Raw genomic sequence first — 24,092 nt, 5'->3', positions numbered from 1 at the left:
CTTGGAAATGTAGGGTTCTGTTTGCAAGTTTTTGAACTGCTATTTCTTTTGGATTGGGCTGATATGGCTCAGTTATATAGTGATCTGGCCCTGCTCTTCCATCTTGTGCTCCTTTACTGCCTGAGCATCCACTAACCCCTGGCTGCTTCTGATCCAGCTTAGATAAACACAACAAAAGGTGGAATATCTATGAGCAACTTATAATTTATTTAATTACAATAATGACGAAAAATATTGCCAAATAATTTATTTTTGTCACTCTCTCCATACTGTGAGTTCCTGACCCAGCTCATGAACTCACTGCTTAATCGCTACTATTTCTTACCAATGAAATAATACATTTCCACATTTCCACAGACTTTTTAGTACACCGGCCTCAATATAAAACTGTACCTGGCCAGTTTGTTTCTTTCATCTGACAAAATATATAGATGCATGGTGTTTGAACTTTGAAAGCTCTGATACAGATTATCATCACACTAACATTTGTCACAATGCTTAATCTCATTACTAACATATGTTTATTCTTTCAACCTTACCTGTGAGCCTCCAGCCTCTCCTTCTCTACCTCCTCCAGCCTCTTCTCCTCCATACACTGAAAAAAGTATAACCTTGCTCAAATAAAAAAAAAATGGTGTCCAGTTATCACATCTAAAATATTTGACTTCACAGAATCTGAATTGAGTTACTTCTTATGACCTGATTATTTTATGTTGATGTAAACAATAATACCGCACTTGACCCAACCTTAATTCTTTGCCTTGATCCAATTGATTTTCTTAACATTTTACTTATTGAACCAAACTAATAAATTAAAATTGAACCAACCTAATGTATTCACTTTTAACTAAATTAACATGAATTAATGTTTGCATCGACACCACTTAATTCACATACATATAACCAGACTATTTTTCACATTATATTTGACCTTACTTCAAGATAACTCCATCTCATAAACTCTATAAACAAAGACAATAGCAGTTCAGCCACAAGGAGTTCACAGACTAAATGTTGGGAAGCTCTAATCAGAGATTCACCAAGTATTTTAATATGCATGGACAGTGTAACAGTACGGGAAGTCTCTCCCGGCAAACACCCCTTCATTCATGGTACCAACATTTTATCATCTTTGTTAACTCGACACAATTTAACCACAGAACAGGGATATGAATTAACCCGCAACTGTCTTACACATCATCTTATTCACAAACACATTCACGAACCATAATTACACCAACTCCAACAGAATACCCAAGAGTCTTTGCGCCACAGTCCACAAGGGGCGTTACAAGACACTTGACCAACAGATCACTTTAAATGTATGTATTCATCTTTAACATATGAACCATATGCAACATATTTAACATTAAAAGGCCGACTGCCTAATCTAAAAGAGGGCAGATATTGTCTGGTCAATATGTGAGTAACCCTGGACTAGAACACTAAAACTTTAATTATCAGCAACTGCTTTGCTACTTAAGTAAATGATATCTGCAATGTCAAATGGCCAGCATGCTGAAAGAGAGCTACGGGACGTGACATGTGCTCTGACTGTGCAGTGTGCAGTGTGCATGCGCAATTCACATTAAACTCAAACTAAAAATATTACCTGCAGGTCATGAAGAAAAAAAAAAACAAATTGAGAGAAATCAAATACATTGTTTTGGGTCCTTTGGACATATATTTAGTTCAGTATAAATCAAACTTGATGTCTCTAAATGCAAAAAGAATGAGTTTCACAATCAAATCAATAATTTTGTCCTGTTTTGAATGGCAGTTATTAGTTTGAATGAACAACTGCATGTTACACTGCAGTGTAATCAGTGTATCCTCCAGCTTCTCCTCCTCTAACTCCTCCAGCTTCTCCTCCTCTACCTCCTCCAGCCTCTTCTCCTCCATATCCTCCAGCTTCTCCTCCTCTACCTCCTCCAGCCTCTTCTCCTCCATCTCCTCCAACCTCTCCTCCTGTATCTCTACTATCTGGGCTTAGCCCCCAAGAGATGCACAGGATGTGAGTGAACGTAGCGCGCGAGCACAACATTTCACAAACAGCTATCAACGACTAAGAAATGATTTATTATTATGTTGATCTTTTTCTCCCTCAGCATCTCCTACTGCCTGACCCTTCAAAATACATTGAAACACAATGAGTTGAATTAATAACTGATCAACATAGAGGCTAATGCTATGACTTTCGCTCACAACACAACAATTGTTTGCTCCCAAATATTTTGAATCGCACAGATTACCTTTTGGGCACATGTGACTAAAATGGTTGTAATTTCAAGCCCTGAAAAATATTACTTAATTACTTGAATTCAAATTATATTAAGATACTCTTGAAAATATTTTGGGCCGGGCTTATTTGGCTTCTATATATCTTGGCTTTCTCCACTTTCTAATCATTACCCTCCTCAATAAAAGCTCAAGTTAAATTAGTCTTATATGGTGCACCTTGACTGAAATGTTTCATATTTCATATTCATATTGAGTTCCATAAAATTCCAAGACTCTCTGCATCACAAATGACTATCCTGTGAAATCCTTTAGACTCACCTTTCCAGTAGAGGTCTGTCCCCTCTCACTCCCTGTGCTTCTCTGCCCTGTTTCCTACAGGTCAATAGGGGTGGTGGAGTAATCGTTATTAGTATATTATTATTATTGTCCACTGATGATAATCTTACGTGAATGAGCTCAGCTCCTGTTTCACGGTGTGCATCCATGCGTAAAGTGAAAAAACACAGCTGATGCTCCGGAAGGAAGTCACCCTAAAGATAGTATATGGTAAAAAGAGTGCACACTTAACTGTATAAACAACCAGGGCCTTCACAATGCATTTCAGACTAACTAGCTAGCTAAGTAGCAGCATTCTTTCAGTCCCTGTCCACACTAAACCAGGTTATTTTGCAACTTAGGTTATTTCAAATAAAATTTCGCATCCACACGAGTGGTGTAATAAAAATAACCGTAAAATCTGCCACCAAGTGATGCAATATACGTGTAATGCCACAGCAATAGGTGGCGTGTAAGGTAAAATGGTTGCTAGCAAGAGGAGCAGTCTCCTTCGTTGCTCATCCAGGTGCCGCCGTTGTTGCATTAGGTTGAGCAGCTGGACATGACAGCCGAACACAGCTGACAGCAAGCCAATAAACAACAACAACAACTTTGTCAGGTCCATTTTATCAAGCGAGTGTCTACTCTAGCTAGATAACAACCTCTAACCACCTTCTAACTGTCGTTACTCTCTGTGTTTACATTGTTGCGTGTGCAATATTTACAAAGGCACGCGCTCAGCTCTGACGTAAGCAATGGAAATAAACGCGGTTGTCGTATCCACACGCAACCGCTGAAACCTGAGTCGGCTGAAAAGCTTCACCCTGGACTCCGGTTTCAAACGACCACGGTTTCAGTGTTCCAAAAGCACGGTTGCATGTGGACAGAACTGTAAAACTGCAAAAATTTACAGTAAATTACAGGCTACTAGTTGCATTACTTTAACAGTAATTTTACAGTAATTATTGTGAATATTTCACAGTAATGTACTGTACATGTTTCACAATAATGTACTGTAAATATTACACAGTAAAATACAATGCATCTACAGCTGTAAACTGTAACTTCACAGTTGCCATGCCCATGGAATTACTGTGATACAGCAGTATGTAGCTGTGGAATTACAGTATCTTGCTGTATGTAAATTACAGTAATTGGCTGTATTTTTACATTTTTATTGTAAAAGTAATGCAACCAGTAGCCAGTAATTTACTGTAAATTTACAACTTAAATAATACTGTAACATATTGCAAATTTGACTTGTTACCTGTGATTTTACCACACAAACATGCTTTGGATTTGCTAAATTAAAAGTCAAAACAAGAACAAAGAAAACAAAGACAATACTCATTTTAATTTTTTAATAATTATAAAACTATCAAATTCAACAATTTATTAGAGCTGTCTCTGAACATAAACATGAATTTTTATTTTTAAAGAGCAGATTCAGCTATTAAGTACTGATTCATTCCCTGTCTAATGTCAATATTGATGTGTTACATGGCTGGGGTAGTTATGTAATCAGGTTACAGCTCAAAATCATACTTTGGTATCACTAACTAAATCTATGAATCAATCAATCAATATTAAATCGAATCAATATCAAATTGTGATTAATCGATAGCAGGAAATTGGTTACCCGTCAATTTACAACTTTTAAACATATACAGTATAAACAATACAGTATAAACAATTCACAACTTATGAACATATACAATATGAGCATACTTACGTCAACTATGTAACAATTTCATATTTACATTGACCACTCAAAGTCAACAAGTTTCCTTTGGAGCGTGCTCACGTGTCGATTGATGCCTCCACGCTTCTTCCTTGAATTTGAGCCCATCTCAGGGTTAATGCCCAAGAAGCACCTGTAAACAATAAAGCAAAGACAACTTTCAGTTTTACAGATTTAATATTGCATTGTTTATCCTTTGCACATGCAGTGGTGCCCCTTCCTCTTTAACTAAATCCAACCTACACCAAAGAAATTAGTATGAAAGCTTATGAAAGCCAAGCAAGATTTATACAAGCAAGCAAATCAGTCGCGTAGAAGTTGAGATACACATGCAAACATTGAAAAACAAACACTTGCAATGAAAATAATAATGGAAATTCCTGAGACAATAATGCACTAAAGTTGATGAAGTTTATCAAACATGTCTACAGCTCACAGGTTGTGTGCTCTCTTTGCCATGCTATCAAAAGGAGAAAGTTGAGGAGTGCTGGGCTGCTGAATTTGATTCAGATTGACCAAATACAGAGGACAAACTAGAGAATGCTCATGTTGTCCCATCACCACCTGTCCTTCAGTGGACAGCATCCAAGCGCTAAGCTTCATCATGTCGCCTGAAATGAACAGACATACCCATCTTGCACTATTTTAAAGCAGTGGAATGCTGCACAAAAGAGCAATGCTTATATTTCATTCACTTAAATGTTCAGCAACATTGAATGCTTTTGAAAACTGTGACCCACTCACTGACCATTGTTATTGGTCTAATTGATGGTGAAAAAACTCAAAATGCTGCCCAGTGCAAATTTACATAAGCAGTTAACAAGTAGCTCAGCTGATGTTAGCAAACAGTCCAGATTGTGAACTTAAATTTACAACCTGCTGAAAATATGACACTGGACATGTCATTTAACAAATACAATCAATCTATATAGAGATCTGTGAAAAAAAGCAGCTTTCCATTGATGTGAGCGTCAATGTGCAAGTTAGTGTGTATGTATGTTATGTTGACAGTCCGTTTGCTAAAGTCAGCTGGGTGGAAACAGTGGTTTGCAGCATGCTCTGCTAAGAAATGACTCACGTGTCAATTATTTTTGTAATCGGCAACTATAAAACAAATAGAATTCGCTAATCTCATATTTACTGTATACTGAAGATTGGACGATTTTGATTGATGGCTGATCTATTGGGGCTTCCTAAGTGATACAGTTCCAAACCTAATTTTAGTCAAGGCACTACCCTGGAATGCTGGAAAAAGCTACCTGAAATCTCTAAAATCATTTACTGTACACCACTACTGGTGCACTACTGCTTGAGCTCAGATTCAGAAAAAAAACAATATTGGGGGAAAAAACATGTCAAGAGACCAATAAACAAGTTATGTGAAATGATCATGTAGTGAATTTTTTGTTCATTTTTAAAATAACCACATACAGCTCGAAATATCAATATAAAATCCAGATATCAACGGTACCTTGGACAATCAAGCAGGGGGTGCTTGGGAACATCACTGTCCTCTGCACATCAGCGGCTGTGGCACACGGCTGTAAAATAAGAAATAACATAGCATTGTAGCGTATTCAACATGGTGCATAAGAGACGTGTCACTGGTTCCGATGATTTAGAGGTTAATCAGAGCAAATGTTATGTGTCAACATGTGAATGAATGCGATTAAATTACTGACTATAAGCTTAATTTGATCCAAATGTCATTTGCTAGTTTGATGAGACATTCAGTGGTGGATCAAAATACATATCAAAAAGAAAACCACTTGATTTTCTCAGATTATTTACACAGTTTTATGTGCTATTTTTACCTGAACAGCCTGCTCCAGGGATCACTGTCTTTGTTTAAACTGCCTCTGAAAAAGAATGGTGAGCAATTAGTGACAGATCATATACTTTAAGCTGGAAGAGATTAGTAGTCAATCAAATACTCATGCATATCCCTCCCATCAATATGACCACCAAATGACAGCACATGATTTGAGCTTTCTAAAGATACAAGTTACCTCTCTGTGAGGCAAAGCTTAGTGAAGAAAAACGGCTTTGTAATGACTTAATTGCTGCAGCTGGAGGCTAACGTTAGCTTACTTTAGCTTTGACTTTCGCTAATTCGCGGCGAAAACACCGCGTATTCTCGGTCAAATAACTCACACACTATGCCTCCTAACGACATGTGGAGACGAATAGATGAAAACACATGATTTCAACTTTCCAAAGATATAAGTTTCTCTGTGAGGCAAAACTTCGCGGAGAAAAACGGCTTTGAAATGACTTAGTTGCTGCAGCTGGAGGCTAACGTTAGCTTACTTTAACTTTAGCTAATTTGCGGCGAAAACACCGCGTATTCTTTATTTATTTATTTATTTATGTTGTTTATTTCGGGCATGTCAATTCATAAGCATCACATTTCATCATTGTTCAAATAATACAACACACATGGCCGAAAGGGAAAAGCGGGAGAAGCCAAAGCTTATCAAGTCCCGCCCCCATTACCCACAGGATAAAATCTTCATCCTGATCTTTTCTTGTCTTTTGCAATTTACTTTTTTCTTTTCTTCTCTTTTTTTCTTTTGTTATGACCTTTGACAAAACATATTACAGCAGTAGCATACAGAGCTGAATTCAAGCTCTAGACAGTACATACAGATTACATGTGTGTCTGCACATGTGTCCATATTAGTCCATCATGAGTGAACAACAGTCTCATCTTATGGCCTCATCTTATAGCCAGGCTTGCCACAAAGTCAGAATATCCAATTGAGAGAGAGCAAAAGTCCAGTGTATTAATTATTCGTTGAGATGGTCTTGGGATGGTGTAAGAGCCCTTTAATGCATTTTTATATTATTTCATCAGTCTCCTCTGCAGCTTTTATCGCTGCTAGCTTCGCCATGTCCTCCCGATTGGTGGCTACATCAACTCGCATCTGTATCACGAAGTCGCGGATTGTTGAGATGTCAGAGCGCATCCCGACCACAGCACTCCGAGTAGTGGCGTTGTCCGCCCTCGCACTGGTCTGCTCAGTAGCGATCTTTCTCATTTTCCAATATTGCATAAAGATTCCAAATCCCAAAGCGATCGTTCCAATTGTCATGAACGTGAACATGTACACGTCCTCCACATCTTCCACATCCAGTGCGGCAAGGCAGAGGACTCTCCAATTTTCCCAACCATCCATAACGTAGCCGGACATAAAGGTCCCGTCCGGGCATGTCGGTTCACCAGAACCCGCACGCCGTGTTGAGAACACTCTGTCGATGGCATTCATTGACCAGCTCAGCAACTCCATTGTGGATTGATCGATTGGTTGATTGGTTAAGAACGTAGTTGGACAATATTAGACGAATCTCAATCGAATGACTCTTGTGTGCCGATTTACAGGGTTGAGTCCTTCACAGCTCAGAAGAACTTGTGATAACTCACAATAGTGGCACAGTGTTCGTACCTAAGTTGTCTCACATTGTTGATACACATTATAACAACATCCTGCTATGTACAACTGGCATTGGCCTTGGACCATACAATTTTCTCAGGTTCAACTTATTGTTTGGGTACAGAATGGTATTTGTTATGCTCACATGCCGTCTCAACACAGTGTCTGCCCAGTGTCTGTTGATTCGTGCCTCTGACCTTTATCAACCCTCTAGTATTGATCTGTACTGATCAACGATTGAATGTACATACTTTTTTTTGAAGCCACTTAGTGTTGCTGATTTTTTGACATCTTCTTCTAGCACATTCCATTGTTTAACACCTTTGACCGATAAAGAAAAGGATTTTAACGTAGTTCGTACTTTACTTTGCCTGAAAATCATGTTCCCTCTGAGATTGTGTCTCTCCTCTCTGTCTAGGAAGAGTATTTGCAAATTATGAGGGAGGCTTTTGTTAGCAGCTTTGTACATCATTTGTAGTGTGCGATAGTTTATTAAGTCATATAGTTTAAGTATTCTTGATTCAATAAATAACTGATTTGTGTGTGCCCTATAGTTGGCATAATGTAAGATTCTCAGAGCTCTTTTTTGGAGTATTAACAAAGGCTGTGTGGAGCCTTTATATGTGTGTCCCCACACCTCTGCACAGTATTGCAGGTGTGGAGAGACGAGTGCACAGTACAACAGGTGAAGTGCTTTTTGATTTCATATTTTTTGTGCTTTCCAGAGTATGGACACACTCCTGGCCAACTTCCTTTTTAGCTGTCTTATGTGTGGCTTCCAACTTAACATGTCGTCGATGATTACTCCCAGTACTTTGTTCTCATGTACCCTTTCAATATTCACTCCGTTTACTTGAATGTTAGTACTGTTGTTGCAGCCTTTTTTCCCATATAGCATGTATTTAGTTTTTTCAAGATTTAATGATAATTTATTTATATTAAACCACACATGAAGTTTGGCCATTTCTTGATTTACTGTTTCCACAAGTTGGTTCAGGTTAGTCCCAGAACAGAAAATATTTGTATCATCTGCAAATAATATTAATTTCAGAATATTTGACACTTTGCATATATCATTTATATATAGTATAAACAGCTTTGGACCCAGAACTGACCCCTGTGGGACCCCACAGACTATGTCCAAGCTAGTCGATGTGTTATCACCCATTTTGACATATTGGGATCTCTTGTGTAGATAGCTTTTGACCCACTGCAGTGCTACACCTCTAATGCCATATCTCTCCAGTTTAGCTATTAAGATATCATGATTAACAGTGTCAAATGCTTTTTTCAGGTCTATGAAAATTCCTATTGAATGTTGTTTTTGGTCAATAGCGTCAGTAATGATTTCCACAGACTCAGTTAGAGCAAAGGCAGTCGAGTGGTTCTTTCTGAATCCATATTGGCTGTCATATAGCAATTTGTGTTTGTTGATGAAGTTATCTAGCCTATTGTTGAAAAGCTTCTCTAGGATTTTCGACAGTTGTGGCAGTATTGAGATTGGTCTGTAATTAGTAAACTCGTGTGTGTCACCATTCTTAAACAGTGGCACAACTTTGGCAACTTTCATTTTAGTGGGAAATATCCCAGTTTGAAATGACAGATTAAAAATGTATGTTAGTGGTGAAATAATTCCGTCTAATACTTTCTTAATTAGCCTCATGTCGAAGTCATCAACATCAGTGGAAGTTTTTGTTACGCAGTCGTTGACCAGATGTCTAATCTCTGTGTCCTTCACTGGTGTGAGAAACATTGAGCTGGGAGTTCTGTCGCCATCCTTATCAAAGTGGTCCCAGTGTAGGGGTGAGTCAGGAATGTCCTTGGCTAGCTCTGGCCCGATGTTTACAAAGAATTGATTGAATCTGTTTGTTATGACTTCCGGATTTTCTTCCTGCATGTTGTCATACTTGAAGTAGTGAGGATAGTTAGGCTTTGTGCTTTTATTATTAGTCACATTGTTTAGAATATTCCATAATTTTTTAGTATACTTCATATTTTATGTTAATAGATTGCTGTAATATTCTTTCTTGCATTCCTTTAGGATGCTGTTTAGCTTATTTTTATACCGTTTATATCTCACTTCAGACTGGGCCGTCCTTGATTTTGGGAACTGTCTACACAGAGTGTTTTTCTTCCTGCAGGCGTTTATCAATGTTTTTGTGAGCCATGGTTTCTGCTCCTTATTCTGGTTAGGGTGTTTCTTTTTCACAGGACAGTGTCTGTCATACAGTGTTTTAAATTTTTGCAAAAAGGAATCATATGCATCATTCACATCTGTTTCATTATAAACATTATTCCAGTTTTGCCTCAGTAGTTCATTTTTCAGTAGATTCATTCCTTCTTCAGTTCTGACCCTTATGTATGTGTTTTTGTTAGGTGTCTGTCTCACAGTGTATTTATAGTCATAGATAGCAAAGATTGGTAAGTGGTCACTTATATCATTTATCAGGAGTCCACTTACTATGTCATTAACGTTAGTAAAAATATTATCAATTAGAGTAGCGCTCGGTGTAATAGCTCACACACTATGCCTCGACGAATACATGAAAACACATGATTTCAGCTTTCCAAAGATATAAGTTACTTCTCGGTGAAGCAAAGCTTTGCGGAGATAAACGGCTTTGAAATGACTTAACAGCCAAAAAAGTGGAGCATAAAGTGATTTTACCTTGATCCAAAGATCGTTCATTTACTAACATTAACTCACACAACTAATATAAGTTGTGACAAGCTGTCTAATATGTAATGATGTTAACCTTACCTTTGAGCTCTTCTATCGTATGTGTCGGGCTGTAACATTATCCACCATGGATGTATAAAGAGAACGGTATCCTATCCACCGGTATCCACCTGTCATCTCTTCTTGGTCCCACAATGCAGCGCGGTTCAAGCACGATTCAAGTTTCACAGTAATTTGTTGTGTTACCACAGAGGATGGTTTGAATACAGTATTTTACTGTGAAATAATACAGTAAAATGTTGTTTAATCCTGGTATCAGTTTTTTTCACAGTTCTTTCACTTGATTTCACAGAAAATTACAGTATTATATTGTGATTATTACAGTTAAAGTCTGTAAAGTGATAATACAGTAAATTATTGTGAAATATTACAGTAAAATATTGTTAAATTCTGGTAACATTTTACAGTGTGGGAACATAACTTCACGGTTGCAAAATTACCCGCGCTGGTGTAGTCAGGCTCTTAGAGCTGGAATGTAACTTTTGACCACGAAACAACAAAGGTGAGACATGTGCAGAGATTGTCTATAGTGTGCAAGCTAGGTTTTTATTTGTCAAACAGGGAGCACTTGGTTCATTAATTACAGAATTTACAGAACAAACGCAGCGGCAGATTAATAAGGACTCCTGGGCAACTAGCAGACTGATGTGCAAGCAAGATGGAGTGACAGCGGGGACGGCCAATCACATGAGAAATGGCAGAGCCAATCGAGGAGCTTGTGGGCGGTCTAAACTAAGGGAAACAGTTGTGAACAGTTGTTCAGCTTGAGCGACCGTTTTCCACTTGGTCCTAGTTCTTGATGTGTCTCTGTTTACTATAGCGTAAAATTGTTTTTGGACGGTAAAAACTGCAGGGGACCGAAGCACGAACCACAAGACCAAGTGGGATTTTGGCTCCCATCCAATCACCACCATCAAGGGCTATCCTAAACCAGCTACTGTGGAGTTTAATTAAACAATAAAAGCATCCAACTAGGGTTAGGGTTATACTTGGAAGCAATTGTGGGGGGCTGTGGAAGAAACACCAAATGAAATGTGGAAAAGTTCTGTTTTTCTATCTTTTTTCATGCACATTAACCTGGCTACACTTTTGTACTCTACAATGAGTGTAATGATTTTAAACCTACAATGAAAAGTCAAAGAGTCACCTAGTCCCTTCTCTGTCTTATATCTTTTTGAAATATCACATCAAGGAATTTGAGAAGACTGTGCCATAAGTTTTTGCATATATTGCTTGTTATAGACATGTTTTTACACAAGTCTGTCAATTGTCAGTGGTTACTGGTGTTTCCTCTTTATAGTGAAGAGTCAACCCAAAGTGCCCTCCATAGCTGTTGGTTGAGTTTAAATACAGGTTGTATCGACTTTATAATGTTCACAGGAAGCACACAGGTCAGACTAAAGAGGCTCAGCTCTTTCTCTGTGTGATTGTTTTCAGTTATATGTATGGACTCATTAGATCAGCTGGAGCAGTGAGGGTTTTCACTGAGGATCATAACTAGATAATCCTATCTCTGCCTAACGATGTAATGTAGTGATTACAGGCAGTGATGGCTTCACAGTAATGAATAGACAATATTTGCCTATAAATGTTTGTAACTCACTGTTGTATGCATCAGTGTGAATGGGGCTCGCTCTGTAACATTAATTCATAAAATCAGTTCTGAGTCACGCAAAATTGTTCTTCACGGCAGTGTACAGTATATGTTGAGGAGAAGCCCTCTATGAGCGTGCAAACCAGCAACTGTAACCGAGCACAGGTGTGTTTTGTCATGCTAGAGGAGAAAGAATGCACCCAACAGGACGTATCATATTCCAAACACAATACTCATCACAGAGGCTGTTCAGACCTCACAGCACACAACCAAAACAAGCTGCTCCTGTCATTCAAAACACACTGGTTTAGTAAAGTAGAGGTGTAGTATAGCAGTTAACATTTACATTTTAGGGCATTTAACAGATGCTTTTGTCCAAAGCATCTTACAGTAATTCATATGTACAAACATACACTGATGCCAGTGGCTGCCATGCAAGGTGCCGACCAGCACATCAGGAGCAGTTTGGGGTTCGGTAACTTGCCCAAGAACACTTTGACATGCAGACCAGGGGAATCGAACCACCGTCCTTCCGATAACAAGATGCTGGCTCTACCCCTGAGCCACAGCAGAACAGTTTACCTATGAGCATGACTATTAAGGATCCTTTTGCACTTTCAAGGAAACCCAACACACACTTAAAGCAGATGTCATGAACACAATTAGGCTGAGTTAGATTAGCTGACACATGACTATCATGTAATGTCCACTGGTGGAGGGAGTATTCAGATCCTTTATACAAGTAAAAGTAGCACTATCATAGTACAGAAATACTCTTTTAGAAATAAAAGTCCTACATAAAAAATTGTTCACTAAAGAAAGTGCAAACCTATGCAAAACTGCCCTTGTCAGTATTATTGGATTACTTTAAACAATGCATTAATCTGCAGTCAGCATTTCAATGTTGTAGGTGGTTGAGGTGGGAGTAATGTAGACTTTTAGACACTCTTCATCAGGAAGTTAAACTCTAACGTTGTTCAGAACTAGGAATAGATAGACCTTTTTGTCTTTCTGTCATGCCCCACTGACTTCAATGAATCTCTGATGTTGAGTTCTTGAAACATAAGCCTTGTTGAATACATTCTTCTCAGACACACTCATCAACTATTGATGCTTTGTAGCGTGATAGGTCCATAATGACGGTATTTGTATTTTTTTTGTGTGTGTGTGCTCTTCAAGTTTATGACAGCTCGCCTGCCTTATTACCAAACTCCTCATTTCTTTTTGTTTGGCCTGCATCTTTCTTGTATGTATTTCTTGGTTCGTTTACCATGCTGATTTGCTTGGAAATGTTCTTGTTTTACTCCTTCTGTTGGAATACTGAAAATGTCTTGATCCTTCAGGCCTTACTAAATTTGTCTCGAAATCTTGACAAAAAGCCAGGATGGGCTATTTCATGTAGTTTTACATCCAGTTATGTCGTAGTGGACAAGGGCTGTTAAACAACGGGTTAGGTTATTCTGTGAAGTGCAGAATAGTCAGTTTTAGGGCTGTAATAGTAGCCGCTGTTACCTCGGTACAGGGGTCATGGTTCGGTATGAGTTAGGTACAGCAGACAAAAAAATCCTAAATGCATAAGGCTAGGTTTCTTTACCATTATTTAAATAACAGTAGTGTAAGTTACATATTGTGCCAGCTAGTGTCCACTCAGCTCCACCTGAGATAATAGGCACAGCCAATAATGCATTATAAACAGTAAACAGTGAGCATACACTCTCACATAAGTCATATTTTTTTGCAGGGTTGATTAAAAAAACAATTGTAAATGTGATTCAAATGCAAATATCATTATTAATTTTTCCACAAGCTCCTGTTTCTGATTAGAACTTGTCACAAAAAATAGCGCATGAATGTATCTTGGTCTTATCTTTTTGTGTCTACTTCTTCAGCTTTTATTGTTTAATGGCATTTGAAAAACAGTTTTTAGACACATTACTGCCTCTGACTGGATCAGAACAGTTGTAATATTGCCCACAGACTTATGCTCTTCAGTGCTACATGTACTATTAGAACCCCAGTTAACTATACTAAGGTTATTATCATAGGTAGGCCAATAATCATCATCACCATAATGGTCAACCAGACTATAAATCATTTATAAGAAGTTTCCAGAGAAAGAAGACTGTGCAGTGGGAAAGGATCTGTTCTGTTCTGATCTGGATCTGTCCTGAGTTAAAGAACATGCCAACGACCTGCAAGATGACTCCTCCTTGTATATGAGAGTAATTAGAAGTTCTTCCTGCAGGGGAGCCCAGGCCTAAATATTTAATCTGAAGGTAGCCGTGGCAAAACATGTCATGCTACCTGCGTCTTTTGTCCAGTATACACAGTCCATGGTGGAGGAGCAAGTCTTAAGGTGCTTTGTGTTGGAAAATAGATTTGGAGTGTGGAGGGCTACGTGTGTGTCTGATGGACTTGTAGGAGACAGTAGCGTAGTAGCATGTCTGCACAGTTATATGGATATGTAGATGTGTGTCAGAGATAAGGTGGAATTGTGTGAATGCAGTATGGGAACAGCAGCAGCAGCAGTCAGCAGTGTGTGTATGCAGCAGAGTCAACAAAGGATGGAGCTGTTTGGATCAGAGAAAAGAGAGATAGGAGATAAAAAAGCTCTCATCCTAGCAGAGCGGTAGCAGCAAGGCTCTACGGGGGGGAAGAGACTCAGGCTGACAGAGAGATGAAAAACCGGCAGGATCTGGAAGGCGGGGGCACAGTCAGTTTTTGGCTGAACACTAGTAATCGCAGATGGATTTTTTTCTTTAATGCTCACTTTTATCTTCTCTCTCTCGTCCTCTGTTCCTTTTTGACAGATATGTGTCACAAAGATGTCCACACGCAGCTGCCAGGGAACAGACTCAGTCGTCAAGCCCCTGGACACCATCCCTGAGGACAAGAAGGTGAGAGTGCAGCGCACTCAGAGTGGTTTCGACCCATTCGAGAAGCCCGCCAGCCAGGTGAAGAGGGTCCATTCTGAGAACAATGCCTGCATCAGTGCCAAGAGCTCATCAGCTGGCAAGGAGTCGCCAAAACTGCGTCGTCACTCTAGCCCTAGCTCTGTAAGTACCATTATTCTAATTACTGATTGATCTGCTAATTGTTTTCACTATTAAATGATTAATCAGAAAAAAAGAAAAAAAAATAGTGTTCAAATAGCTCATTTAGTCCAACCAGCAGTCCAAAGCCCAAAGACTGCTCATTTATTGTCATAAATGACACAAAAAGCAAGAAATCCTCACATTTGGAAGCTGGGATCAGCTAACATTCGACTTTTTGCTTAAAGAAATTACTTAAACAATTAATCGGTTATTACAATAGTTTAATTTTCTTTCAATTATCGATTAATCAACTTATCATTGCAGCTCTCCTAAAGCCACACTTAGAAGTTTGTCATCCTTATCATTATGGTATATCATATCATTTACACTTGGCAATCACCATCTAAAATCTGCACCTTACTGTGAAGTCTTTAGTAGCAACCAAGTGTCCTGGAAAAGTGTAATCATGATACCTTTCTGACATTTTGTAGCGGAAATGAGTCCCTCTAACCTCTGACTGCCTGGTGCTTGCATCACCAGGGGCTGGCTACACAACTTTGATTGTGACTTAAATCTGTTAAAAGCTCAAAACCCACCAGTTGGAAAAAAGCTGTCTAATCCTTGATTTTCTTAGAAAAACCTAAACCCAACCTATTTGACTGGTTGCCCTTTAACAACCTCATGCTAGCCCTTTGATCATTTTGTTAGCAGGCTAATTAGCCTTTCACTTACTCTTACTTCATTAAAAAAATATAACCCAGGATGCAGAGGGAAATTATGAGAGTCAAATAATGTACTTCTGAGATTAAAAAGGCAAAAAAAAATAATAATAAAAATCTTTTCAGACATAGGGAATGTAAAACCCCAGCCCAAATATGACCCTTCTGAAAAAATGTAGCTAGCTACGCCTGACCTAAACCACCTGAGTTAAATTTAAGTAGGTTTCTGTAGCTTTTAAAAGCCAAAATAAAACAGTTTTAATGTTTGTTTTGACTTCATAGGCAATCATACCAGACAAAAACACAGGGGTGTTGCTGTTTTGTCTGGCATGATAAGTAACTTATGGTGGCTAATGTTAACTAATATTAGCACACTTTAGATAGTGTACATTCTCATGTGAGTCAGTAACATAGAAAACACACCATACCTCATCTGAGACATGCAGTGTGTTGCCTGGTCGAGGTCTCTTTTGCTCGTAGTCGGGCTTCCTACTGATTATTGGTGATACATGATATTTAACATGAGGAAATGCACATAAACTTTTGTTTTCTTTTCCAGATTTTCTTGAAATTTGGTTTACCTGGAAACTTACCTTATGTTGTGACTGCAAGTTTTAAGCTTAGTTCTGTGAGCTTGAGGAAGACAACCTAGACAAGCTTATGAACATATATAAGCCATCAGAACTTCTTTCATCCACATTGTGACCTCTAGAAAATAGATTAACACAGTTCAGAGATCTGTTAATGGATAGTTCGTGGGGAAATGATTGGGGCAAAGACCACCCTGACCACAGCGGAAATAAGGCCATTTGTTGAAACAACATTATTGGCACTTGAAGCATACTGTATAAAAAACAAAGGAATCCCCAAATAGTTATAAACATATTCAGGTTCAAACCCCACCAATGACAACTGTAGGATGCACTTGCTACTTGGCTTGGCTTTGACATGTTAACAGATTTTCAAATGCTGTCAAATGTCTGATTACATCTATATTTCTCAGGTGTTTTGTTTTGGCAGCAAAGCTCTTTTTTTCGTCCACCTGAAACAAATTCTCCAGCCTGTGTTCCTTCACACAGTTAAATGAAGGATATTTATAAACAACACAAGTTCCCTAATCTTGTAAATGAGATTTTCAGGTTTTATACTTATGTAGTTCATTTTTTAAAATGTAGTTCCAAATGTGAAAAGACTAATGAATGTGCACACAAGTCCAATTTAATAAGCCTGATATGAGGGTTGACTGATAGCCTGCCAGCATCGCTGCGACACACTAATTCATTGTTTCAGCCATGATTATGAAAATGTGTAAATGTGTCTTTCGTGTCAATCACCGGACTCACAGTCTCATGTATAAAAAAATGGGACAGTGGACTTCTCTTCGGCAATCAGACTTGAAGATAGTCTTGCATGTCTATATGCTGGAAGATAATAGATTTGAATTGGCATAGATACTTTCTGTAAACGCTGCACTCATGTTTGTTACCCAATAGCTCCATTTCAACAAATTTCCATTTTGTATTTAGTTCCGAGGTGGTAAAATACCCATATCTGCAAAACTATGATGCTAAAAAAAAAAAAAAAAATCTCTTTTTTAAAATTTCTCACTCTTTCTTATTGGCACAAGCCAATGTAAGGATATTTTAGATAGCAGGATTTTTGTTTTCAGTCAGAGCAGTCAGATCTTAATTCAAATGACAAATGTCACCTGGAGCAGATTGTATCAGCTGTATTTGAGATAGATGCTCAGGGTGGTCTTGAAAAGCCAATGTTTGTGCTCACCCAAAGACTGTGAGGTTGACAACCACAAGTGAAATGCTTGTTTCTGTTGTTCAGACCAGTGTGGCAACTTTTCTGTAGACAAAGGGTCTAGCTGATCATGTTTTCAGTTTCACATTCTTCAACTGAAGTTGTGTGTAAAGATCTCCAGTATTTAAAGGCATTTGATTGTTAAAGGGGAATTACAGCGTTTTGAAACCTGGGCCCTGTATTCCCATGTTTTGGTGTAAAAATGGTTCAAACTTACCAAAATCCCTAGAATCAGTCCAGTAGATGGCCTCAGTTGGCAGCTGCAATGGCTATAATATAATCCTTTGGGGCAACTTTGACAAACAAAGTTACATCCACTAGGGCTGGGTATTGTTAATACCCGATTTGGATTCTTTAGGTCGCAATTCGATTCCATATCGATTCGATTCAGTATTGATTTACTGTAAATGCTTCGATATCGATTAAGTAATAAGTATAAATACTAGGGCTGTCAAACAATACATTTTTTTAATCGCGATTAATCGCATTTTGTCCATAGTTAACTCACGATTAATTGCAAATTAATCGCAATTTTTTTGCCACATTTTTTTCTGTTCTAAATGTACCTTAATGTATTTTTTCATGTTCTTAATACTTTTAACAACATAAGAAAGAGTTAGGGTTAGGCAAATACGCCTGCTTTATGAAAATGTGGGCTCTCTGCATCTGCCATGTGTTTGGCTTGCAAATGATATTTGAGACTCGACTTACTTCAATGGTAACTCATTTCATGTCGACAGTACGTGCAGATAACTTTTGTCCTATCGACCGAAACATCTGGCAGTGTTTTGAAAGTGAATTTGCCGTTCACAAGTCCTTTCTCCATTTCCTTTTGCTTTCGCTTTTCAGTCCACCGTGTTTTTTCCGAACGCCAACCCTGCTTCTTCTTCTTCTGATTCCCTTTCTTATTATTCTGCCACCCTCCGGATCAAGACTACAGGTGCCATCGACGGCCGTAAATCAAACAATGCGCATTTCTTTTTTTTTTTAATACCGAGCATTAATCACGTGTTAAAAAAATTAACGGTGTTAAGAGAATGTTGCGTTAACGAGTTATTAACGTGTTAACTTTGACAGCCCTAATAAATACACAAATAATTTGTTAGAGTACTTGTTGATAATTTTTTAATTCAAGTGATCTTAAGTTATAAATCTTTCCTCTAGGAAGTTCTAGTTCGAATTGAAATGTAAAAAAAAGCACATGATGTATTTAGTTATAAAATAGTGCAACCATATTTAAGCTGAGAAAGTGCCATTGTTTCTGAGATTGCATGGTTCATTTTTGTCTGACATAAACATAGACATGACCGCAGTCCCTCCGCCCTCCGGCTAGACGCGAGGGGGTAAACGTTGACACTGAAACCCCCTCTCTCCCCGGAGGAGAGTGCTACCCATGGGCACACGGTGCAGCGGCAAGGGTGAGACTGGCTAAAATGGGAGTTTACGGTCTCTGAAAGAGCGGTGCATCAGGCATCGGCTACCCGCCTCCGCAGCTCCGACAGTGTTTCCACGGTGCATCACCCTCCGACCCTCAAGAGAGGTCGTGTGCGAGGCGCTTCCTGCTGCTGGAGGCGGGGACCGAGAGGTCCGGCGAGGGACAGCGGGTGGTCGGGGGCTGCTGCTTTCCTGAATCGATTCAGAGGATTTTCTGAATCGATATTGAATTTGGAAAAAATATATTGCAATGCATTGAGGGATATTTTTAACCACCTCTACACGGTTATGTCTATGTTTATGTCAGACAAAAGTGAACCATGCAGTCCCAGAAACAATAATAGGCTACCCAGCCTTATAACCGCAGTCCCTCCGCACTAAGGCTAGACGCAAGGGGGTAAAACACTGACAACAGTTTGTGATCATTAATTTGGCCAACACTCAATACAGTTTTTTTTTTTTTTTTTTTTTTTTTTAACTGTACTGACTTGCAAGCTAAAGCAGTTTAAAGAAGGGGAAACATCAGACTTGATAAGCACATTTGAAACTGCATTCACATAGGCTGCCATCAAGCCTATATCCCATCAGGATAAAAAACAGAGGTCCTGTGATAATATTAGTCTAAAGTGAATCAGCATGTCAGTCATTTGGGGGCGTTTTTCCTTTTAAAACATGTGTTTTCTGTTGTTGGACAGCTGAACAAGTAAGAAATTTGATAGTAAATCCCATGTTTATATAAGGAAAATATATAGATCAGTAGTCAACAGCGGTGCTTTGTGATCCGCTACAGTGATGTTTAAAAGTGATGACAGAAGATAAGGTCACATTTAAGTACAGCCTTAGAGCATCTGTTACTTCATGTGAATGAACTACAGATGTATATTTATGCTTGTAACAAATGCACGAACAGACGCATTTTCAGTCACACTTTTGGATGAACTGCCAAAGTAGTACAGAGTAAGATACACTTAATTGTTCAGCAGAAATCCCCACACACAGCCACATGCATACAGGTTACCATAGTTACCAAATGATTTTAATAAATATACTTACTTAGACTTAGACAGACTTTATTGTCATTCAGTGTGCAACAAATGAACACAGAGCGAAATTTCATTTCAGGGGCTCAGCATAGAAATAAAACATGAAAGTATATCAAAAAATACCACAATAAGAATAAGAATAATATATATCAAAAACAGAAACATACTAAGTGCAGATTAGTGAAAGGGACATTTTTTAGATTAGCTAATGCAAATATTTTAAGGTGACATTCATCAGTGAGAGTTCAGCAGTCTGATGACATGGGGGAAAAAGATGTTACAGAACCTTGTGGTCCTGCACCGAATGCTGCAGAATATCATTCCAGAGGCCAGCACGGAAAACAGTCTATGGTGAGGGTGAGAGGAGTCTCTCATAATATTCCCAGCTTGGGACATGCAGCACTTGGGAGCAATGTCCTAAATGGAGGGGAGAGAAGTCTTTTTTTATTGATGAAATTATGCGAATGACAAGGTGACATGGGGGACAGGTACATCACACAACGAGGACCTACGAATACAGACAGTGGACATACAGTACAGATAACAACAGAAAACAACATAAAGTTGTGATGATATGTATATAGGTAGTATAGGTGTGTGTGAGCGTGCGTGTGTGCTTGTGTGTGTGTGTGTGAGTGAGTGAGTGTGTATGCATGCGTGCAAGTGGCTGAGAGGCAGATTGTATGGTGTTATAAACATATGTTATATGGCATAGATAGATGATACAATAAGAATAAATAAGTAAATAAAGTAAAAAGTATAAATAAGAAAATTGAAGGAGGAGGAAAGAAAAGTGAAAAAAAAGTTAAATAAGTAGTAATAGTATGCAACATGATATGACATAACATAGCATAGTGTCATATAATTTAACCTAATGTAATGTATATAGAGATCATTTGAGATAAGATAAGACAGTATAGTTCAATATGAGATATTATAATAATAAATGTAGTATGATTTAACCTAATGTAGTCTGAAGAGATAATGTGAGGTATGATAATGCATAATGATGATGCAGCTATAGGTCCATCGAGGAGAGGAATGGGGACCATCTTTCTGTAAAAGCTGTTATTTTGTTGTTATTGTAAGCAGTGATTTTTTCCATAGAGATGTGTTCCAATAGACGATTGATCCCATGATTGATGTTTATTGAGTTTTTTGATTTCCAATTTAGGAGAATTGTTTTCTTAGCTACAGTTAAAGAGATGAGCAAGCTGTTCTCGTATTTGTTTGGTATGGTGATTGTTGAAGTGTCTCCTAGTAGGCAGAGCTGTGGGGATGAAGGGATTCTGCAGTCCAGTATGGTGGAAAGTTTTTTTGTGACAGAATTCCAGAAAGAGTGAACCGGTTGGCAAGCCCAGAGTGCGTGAAAGTAGTCTATCTATAGTCTTATCTATTGTTCCTGTTGTGCATTTTGAGCAGATGTCTGTGGTTGCTAGTCCCATTTTGTGCATTTTATATTGTGTGATATGTGTTCGGTGGATGGTTTTGTATTGGATTAACTGAAGGTTTGTATTAGATGTCATAGAAAATGTATTTTTATTCATATCTGTCCAAAACTTTGATGAGAGAGATGTCAAGTCGGCGTTCCAGTGAGCTATTGTGAGTGTTATTGAATCATCTGATGCTAATTAGGGGTGCACCAATCTGATATTAAGATCGGATATCGGCCCCGATATTGACAAAACGGCTGGATCGGGGATCGGTAAAATGAACAGATCTACGGGACAATCCAGTTTGTTTTTTTTTTTCTCCGTCGCAGCACATCCTACGTCATTCTTCAGCGTTAATGTGTCGCATGCTGGAAGAGCACAAGTTGTTGTTTGACCAACTCTTTATTAGTTTATTCTCAGGTTCAGCTGGCTATGTTTTATGTTGGATTCCTGTTTACAGGACGTTACACTTACTCACGTCACATTTCTCCGCTGATTAGCTAGTTAGCCCCGCCATCAGTTGTTAGCCTGACCGATCAGCTGTTAGCCTAGCAACGCTAACTTTCAATCCGACATACTCAATACTGTGTGGGCTGTCCATCGTTGCTCCGTTGGTCCTCCCTCCACCACAACCTCAGGGTTATTCACCGCCGGGCTCCTTTGTTGCTCTCCTCTGCTGCTGCGGTCTCTGCGGCTCGCATCGATGCTGGATGGTCGCTACTTCGCCGTTGCTTGCGGGGTCTTCAGGTGTTCAGCACAGGAGCACCTGGACCTCTGCTGTCACTTCACCCCGGGCTTCATCGCTTGGATTGGATCTCTTGGTCTCCTGCGTCGCCCCCGCTGTGTGCACGGAGCCTCCAGACGCTAGTTTGTTTACGGACGGTGCTACTGACTTCAGTGCTAGTGTTCCCTCCGTGCTGACTGACAGGCGCTCCATTTATTCTTTTGTTTGTTCCACTTTGTTACGTGTGTCCTTGGGTACCCTGACAGGCGCTATATAAATTAAATGTATTATTATTATTATTATTATTAATGTTACACATGTTTACAATGTTCAGTAACTGTTTGATTATTTTGTCTTAGTTAGGAAAGTCTGGTGCCTTTAGTCCCTTTCACATGGTGGAATGTATACAGTTTATTATTAATTCAACAACGGTATCGGATCGGTATCGGGTATCGGCCGATACATTCAGTCCAGGTATTGGTATCAGGATTGGATCGGAAAAAACTGAATCGGTGCATCTCTAATGCTAATATTAGTAGAGTTTGGAGGTTAGTTTATTTAAATTTCTAAATAGAATTATGTTGTCAATTATTTCCTGGGGTTCAAGTTGGTTGTCATTTATATACATTTTTGATTTGAGTATGGAGCATTCCCTGAGCACTCGCCCGGTATGTTGTCAGGGCCCAGAGCCTTCCGTGAGTTGACACTCCTCAGAGACCTTCGCACCTCAGCTATGTCAAGGCAGAGTGCCTTTTCCTGGTTGAAATCCCCAGCAACATTGAAAAAGCCCTCAGTGTGAGTAGATTGCAACTCACTGATAGTCCGGTAGAGAACTTTCATGGCCTCTTTAGTAGAGATGCACCGATCAATCGGCAACCAATCGCAATCGGCCGATAATGCCCCTATCGGTTTTGATCGGAGTTCTCAATCTCCTCAGGCCGATCAGATGACGTTTAAGTATAAAGACAGTGCATTAACTGCATGCAGGGAGGGAATTTCATGGCCACCGTTGCCCCGCGCCACAGTGGCCTCTGTGCCCCTGGCCCGGTCAGCGTAGCGAGCTTGCCTTTAATTACAGCCACCTGAGTGCACAGTAGTCACTCACAGTAACTTCAGTGAGTTCGCGGTTCGCGCAGGTGGAGTCTCATCATCACGATGATCTCACATGAAAGCCCCTCAAACAGCAGCAGCGTCTCAAAACAGAAGAACGAAACTTACAGCACAGCGAGCGAGCACATCCGGTTTTGACATGATATGTAACTGACTTATGTGGTAGGATTTAGTCCGGTAAAGTTGGAAATATATTCACAGATTCAAACTTCCCGGATCAATAACTGATAAGTGCAACCTTGTTAAAACACAACCGATGGCTCTTTCTTACCGTAGTAAGGTAGACAACGAGCTACAACCGTATTTTCATCCAAACGAGCGTCTGGACATTAACTCTGGTCTGTATGGTCAGCCGTCTGTGAGACGAGGGCGCAGGGACCGTCTACAAAGTGCAACACCGAAAAGAGAAACTACTCAATATTCAATAACTTCACTATTATTCAGAGTGTAGTGTCACCAAAATCACTCCACACATCAGTGGTCTCCTGCCTGTTATTCTACAATTTTTTGTTTGGAAAAAATGTGCTTTGCCATAATTTTGGGGAATTTCTATTGGGAGAAATATTCAATAACACTGATATTCAGTGTCACAAAAATCACCTCACCCTAATCCTACTTAACAAAAACTACTTTCTAATGTAACTTTAACTTGATTTTGGTATTAGAAAATGTGTTAATACATAATCCATGTCTTATTATAAATTAGGATGTTATGGTATC

General features: G+C 39.0%; 1 protein-coding gene across 3 annotated transcripts in view; it reads left to right on the top strand.

The window, feature by feature from the left end:
* Positions 1-24,092, top strand: part of cdk14 (cyclin dependent kinase 14) — a 485,271-nt gene that overhangs the window by 149,765 nt on the left and 311,414 nt on the right. For all 3 annotated transcript variants that reach the window (XM_030394396.1, XM_030394398.1, XM_030394397.1), the window contains one exon: positions 14,876-15,121. In XM_030394396.1, the coding sequence (XP_030250256.1) occupies positions 14,876-15,121 (246 nt within the window). The remainder of the gene's footprint in view (positions 1-14,875; positions 15,122-24,092) is intronic.

Source organism: Sparus aurata, chromosome 17 (assembly GCF_900880675.1).
Source record: "Sparus aurata chromosome 17, fSpaAur1.1, whole genome shotgun sequence".
NCBI lineage: Eukaryota > Metazoa > Chordata > Actinopteri > Spariformes > Sparidae > Sparus > Sparus aurata.
The sequence above is the reverse complement of the archived record's forward strand: the minus strand, read 5'-3'. Positions and strand labels throughout refer to the sequence as shown.